The 5,439-nt window shown below is 48.2% G+C and overlaps 1 protein-coding gene across 1 annotated transcript; it reads left to right on the top strand.

Moving 5' to 3' along the window:
* Positions 1-2,791: 2,791 nt before the first annotated feature.
* LOC123253898 (phosphorylase b kinase regulatory subunit alpha, skeletal muscle isoform-like) lies at positions 2,792-5,291 on the top strand (the record flags this gene model as incomplete). Its single annotated transcript, XM_044682995.1, has 4 exons — positions 2,792-2,884; positions 3,002-3,131; positions 3,823-3,924; positions 5,176-5,291. Coding segments are annotated over 4 exons (441 nt in total), but the record flags the coding sequence as incomplete, so codon positions are not given.
* Between the last annotated feature and the right edge of the window lie 148 nt (positions 5,292-5,439).

Below are 5,439 nucleotides of genomic sequence, written 5' to 3'. Positions count from 1 at the left end.
TTCCTTCCTTCCTTCCTTCCTTCCTTCCTTCCTTCCTTCCTTCCTTCTTTCTTTCTTTCTTCCTTTCTTTCTTTGGTTGCCATTGCCAAGGAAGAATGAATGCATGACTCACTGAGAAAGCATTTATTAAGGGCTTCCTCATGAGAAGCCCTGCAGGCTCATTTCTAGCTCCAACCACCTGCAAGCTCTGACTCTGAATGGGGAATGGGAGAGGCCACAGCTTCTCCCCTTCTTCCAGCCCTGGCATCACTGACTCTCCGAGGGCAGGTCCAGCAAAGCTGTTATCAAAACTGTCCCATTCTCTGTGGCACCCTTGCTATTGTCTTGGGTCTGCCTAAGACCCCAAAGAGAAGGAAGCTGATCTTCTACCCCAGGAACCTGGCTTGGGGGCACTTGTGTGAATCCCGGCCAGATGAGTGGGTCTGGCTACAACCAGACTTCGTGAGCAGGAGTCCACAAATGACATCTCTGGTTTCTTTTATTTCCCTTTTTTTTTTGGCTATTAAATTTTTTATTTTTACAAATTTTCCCATGGTTCCGTGATTCATGTTGTCTCCCTCCCCTCTTCCTTCCCCCTCCCAGAGCTGGCAAGCCCTTGCACTGGGTTATACATATATTCTCACTCAAATCCTATTTCCATGTTATTCACGTTTGTAAGAGAGTCATCTTTTAAAGCCAAAACCCCCAATCACACACCCATATAAACAAGTGACAAATCATCTGTTTTCTTCTGCATTTCTGCTCCCACCACAGCTCTTTCTCTCGAGGTGGCTACATTCTTTCTCTTAAGTCCCTCGAGATTGTCCTGGGTCACTGCACTGCCGTCAGTAGCAAAGTCTCTCACATCTGATTGTCCTTCGATGTTTCAGTTTCTGAATACAATGTTCCCCTGGTTCTGTTCATAAACTCCACATCAGTTCATGGAGGTCTTTCCAGATCATATGAAATCAAGCAGTTCATCATTCCTTACAGCACGATAGTACTCCATCACCATCCTACACCACACTTGGTTCAGCCATTCCCCAATCCAGGGACGTTCCTTTAGTTTCCCATTTTTTGCCACCACAAAAAGTGCAGCTATAAATATTTTTGTACAAACAGGTCCTTTCCCTTTTTAAAATCTCCCTGGGATACAAACCCAGCAGCGGTATGGCTGGATCAGAGGGAATGCAGTCTTTTAAAGCCTTTGGGCAGAGTTCCAAATTGCCATCCAGAATGGTTGGATCCGTTCACAACTCCCCCAGCAATGCATTAGTGTCCCAATTTGGCCACGTCCCCTCCAACATTTATTATTTTCTTTTGCTGTCACATTAGCCAATCTGCCAGGTGTGAGGTGGTACCTCGGAGTTCTTTTGATTTCATTTCTCTAATCAGGAGAGATTTAGAGCACTTTCTCATGTGCTTATCGATAGTTTTGGTTTCTTTATCTGAAAATCGCCTATTCATGTCCCTTGCCCATTTATCCATTGGGGAATAATTTGATTTCTTATAAATTTGACTAGGTTCTTTGTATATTTGGGAAATTAGACTTTGTCAGAGAATTTTATTACAGAATTTTTTCTTAGTTTGTTGCTTCCCTTCTAATTTTGGTTTCATGGGTGGTTTTGTACATAACCTTTTTCATTTAATATAATCAAAATGATTTGTTTTACATCTTGTAATGTTCTTTATCCCTCGATTCGTCTTAAACTCATCCCTTCTCCAGAGATCTGACAGGCATATTATTGCACGTTCACCTAATTTACTTATATCATCACTCTTTCTGCTTAAGTCATATACCCATTTTGACCTTATCTTGGTCAATTTTTGCCATGCTATTTCCCAATTTTCCCAGCAGTTTTTGTCAAATAATGGGTTCTTGTCTCAAAATCTGGGCTCTTTGGGTTTATCAAACACCAGCTTGCTGAGCTCACTTACCCCAAGTCTGTTCCACTGATCCAGCCTTCTATCTCTCAGCCAGTACCAGGTTGTTCTGATGGCCGCTGCTTTATGGTACAGTTTAAGATCTGGTACTGCTGGGCCACCGTCCTTCACGGTTTTTTCATTAGTTCCCTTTTGTTCTTCCAGATGAATTTTGGGAGTTTGATAGGTACGGCACCGAATAGGTCAGTGAATTTGGGCAGAACTGTCATTTTTATTATAGTTTTCCAATCATCTACTTCCTGAGTTTGTCTTGGCAGGCCGATTCCCAAATGTTTCCTGTTGTCTGGAGTGATTTTAAATGGAGCTTTCCTTTCTGACTCTTGCTGCTGAGTTGTGTTGGAACTCTATAGAAACGCCGATGACTCCTGTGGCTTGGTTGTGTGTCCTGCCACTTTGCTAAAGTTATTCATTATTTTAACTAGTTCCTGGGCTGACTTTCTAGGATTCTCTGGGTATGCCGTCATGTCGTGCGCAGATCCTCGTTGCCTGCTTTAATGCCTTCCATTTCTTTTTCTTCTCCAATTGCTACTGCTAGCTTTAGGCTTTGGCATTTTCCATGGCCCCTCCCCTAGGGTTGGAATGTGGAAGGTGATTGAGACCTGGAATTGGATTGTGATTATGAAAACAGAGTGGGTGAAAGGATGGCACCAAGGAAGGAAGCCCTGGTGACCATGGAGAGCGGACCAGATGGTGGGCTGAAGGGGAATGAGAGCTGGTTTTGAGCCTGGGGAACTGAAGCTGAGCGATAGGCAAGTGGAGAACAATCCCTTGGGCAGGCGAGCAGGCCTGGAGTCTTGTTTTTAATACGCTGAATTCAGTGGGGTTGGGGGTTCTGATGAGACTAGAATGTCGTTTGTGATGCTGGAAGCTTTCATCCCTCAGCCCTCTGCCCTATGAAGAGCTCACCAAGCTGATCGATGAAGCCAGCGAGAATGACGTGAACATCTCAGTTCTCACACAGGTGAGCAGAGCGGCAAGGCCCACCTTGGTGGCTGCACCCTTCAAGGGAGAGAGCCACGCTTGGACCCCTGACTTGCTTGCTCTTCTCTTCTCTTCTCTCAACCTGTTGCATGTCCAGGAGATCCTGGTGTACCTGGCCATGTACATGCGAACTCAACCCAGCCTTTTTGCGGAGATGTTCCGGCTCCGGATCGGCCTTATCATCCAGGTGATGGCAACAGAGCTGGTGCAGTCACTTCGCTGCTCAGGTATCTCACTTGGACTGTCGTTCTGTAGCCTCTTGGGTCCTGGTGGGAGCCTGCTCCGCTGCCGGTTGGCTACCATTATGTCAAACATGGGCGAGGGGAGGTTTGAAGCCTTGATGGCTGCCCGGGGAAGGATTTCATCAGCAAAAATAGAGACATAAAGGGGAGAGGAAGGTTTGGAGGGGAAGCCGAAGAATTGAGCTTGGGTGTGCTTAGTCAGAAGTGCTATGGGGCTACCCAGCAGGCAGTGGGAAATATGGAACAGGAGGTCTGGGAGGAAAGTGGAGGGTGAAGGTGCAGGTTTAGAAGTCGTCCACCCGGAGGTGGTAACCGAAGCCAGGGCAGTAACTAACAATCCTGAGAAGAGCAAGTAGAGAGAGTGGGTGAGAGCTGAGGAAATATGATGGTGAGCCACTGAGAGGAGAACGGGCCTGTCCAGGGACATGCAGCCAGGAGGTCTCCGAGGCAAGACTCGAATTTGGATCTTTCTGCCTCAGAGGCTGGTTCTTTAGCCTCTGTATATAGCATGTCGCCTTTAATAAATGCTTATGAGAAATGGGTTCTCACTGTCAAGTAGATCATGAAAATGGAAATGGATCCTGAAGGAAAGTGGGGAGGAGGGGGAGGGAGCATGACCAGAAGCCATGGCCTCTGCCCCACCCTCTACCCCCATCTTTGACTTTTTGATGCTCAGCTGAAGAAGCCACAGAGAGCCTGATGAACCTCAGTCCTTCAGCTTTGAAGAATCTCCTGCACCACATTCTCAGTGGCAAAGAGTTTGGTGTGGAAAAAAGTGGTAAGTGCAAAGTGCACTGGTCCATCCAGGCTTCAGAGAGTTGCTGTTCTAGGAAGGTAGGGATGGATTTCTGTGGCCCAAGCCCCGAAAGGCAGAATGTCTCTGGGCTCAGCCTCTTGGCACCCACTTGGCACCCAGTGCCTGCCCAGCTGGCAGGCCTTCTCACCTTTGCCCCAGAGTTCCAGGCTTTAGCAATTTCTCTAGCTGTGCAGTAACCAGGATGGCAGCATCTCATGCCGGGCAGTTAGAACAGAGCAGAATAGACAAATAGGGGTGCTCTGTCTTTCTCAGCTTTGCCATGGTGGCAGGTAGGTGGGGTGGCGGGAGGATGAGACTTCCTGAGGACCCCCTGTCAGCAGGGCACTGCACTAGAGATTTGGGCAGGGATGCCCCACCCCTAGTTCCTATCTAAATATCCGATAGATAACCAATTGCCCACTTGGGGCAACAAAGCCCTAGAGGCCTGCAAATCACTAGGCTGTGGGAGGTTAGAGGGCGAGCAGGGATCACTTCCTGGCAGTGTTAACCTCAAGGAGGAAGTGATGCTTGCCTAGGACTCTTAGGATGGGCAGGAATTCAGGCAGTGAATTGGGGAGATGGCATTCCAGGTCCAGGCAACAGTGTGAGCAAGAACATGTATACCAGAGGGCACCAGTGAGTGCCAGTAGGCGTGCAGACCCTTTAAGGGGATATGAGTCCAATGGAAATTCTGTCCTTGGTGAGAGTGGTATTTTTTGTAAGCTGGTTCTTTGCCTTTCATTGGCACATCTATGTCTTCTTGCCCTGGCAAATGTCCTTAGAGTGACCATTAAACTTGGAGGGAGTTATTACATGGTATTCCTTTAGAGGAGGACATGTGGCTTCCGTGGTTGGCCATCAGGACCAAGCGTGCTGGAGCTCTCCTTGGTGTCATTCCTCTCCTTGTCTTGGTCCAGCTTCCTCCAGAACTGGGGCTCAGCTCAGACACCCCATCCTACACTCTGCCCCCCCCCACCCACACAGCACAGGCTGTGCAAAGTGACTCTGCACACAGGATTCTCCCCTTCCCCTGAGGATCCCATGATTCCATTACCAAGAGAATGGAAACTCCTGGAGGGCAGGGCCTGGGTCTATTTGTCTTTACATCTCCAGGAACCAGCTCAGACTCTGACCTGGCCTAGGAAGACACCCACCAAATGACTACTCTCCCTCCCTAACCTTCTGTCTCCATCTCCTCTCCCTCCTGCTGTCACTTTCACTCTCACTCTTTAGTGCGTCCTGCTGATTCCAATGTCAGCCCTGCTATTTCCATTCATGAAGTCGGTGCTGCTGGGGTGACCAAAACTGAACGGGCAGGAATCCTGCAGTTAAAAAGTGACATAAAGCAGGTAAGGTAGTGGAGGGGGAGCAAGTGAGAAGCAGAAGCTGGTCTGGACCTTCCTTCCTTCTCTCTTCCCTTCCTTCCTTCCTTCCTTCCTTCTCTGTTTCCTTCCTCCCCTCCTTCCCTCCTCCCTTTCTCCCTTACCCCCTCCCTTC

This window comes from Gracilinanus agilis, unplaced genomic scaffold (genome assembly GCF_016433145.1).
Source record: "Gracilinanus agilis isolate LMUSP501 unplaced genomic scaffold, AgileGrace unplaced_scaffold10070, whole genome shotgun sequence".
In the NCBI taxonomy this organism is placed as follows: Eukaryota; Metazoa; Chordata; class Mammalia; order Didelphimorphia; family Didelphidae; genus Gracilinanus; species Gracilinanus agilis.
Note: the sequence above shows the minus strand (reverse complement) of the source record. Positions and strands in the feature narration are given on the sequence as shown.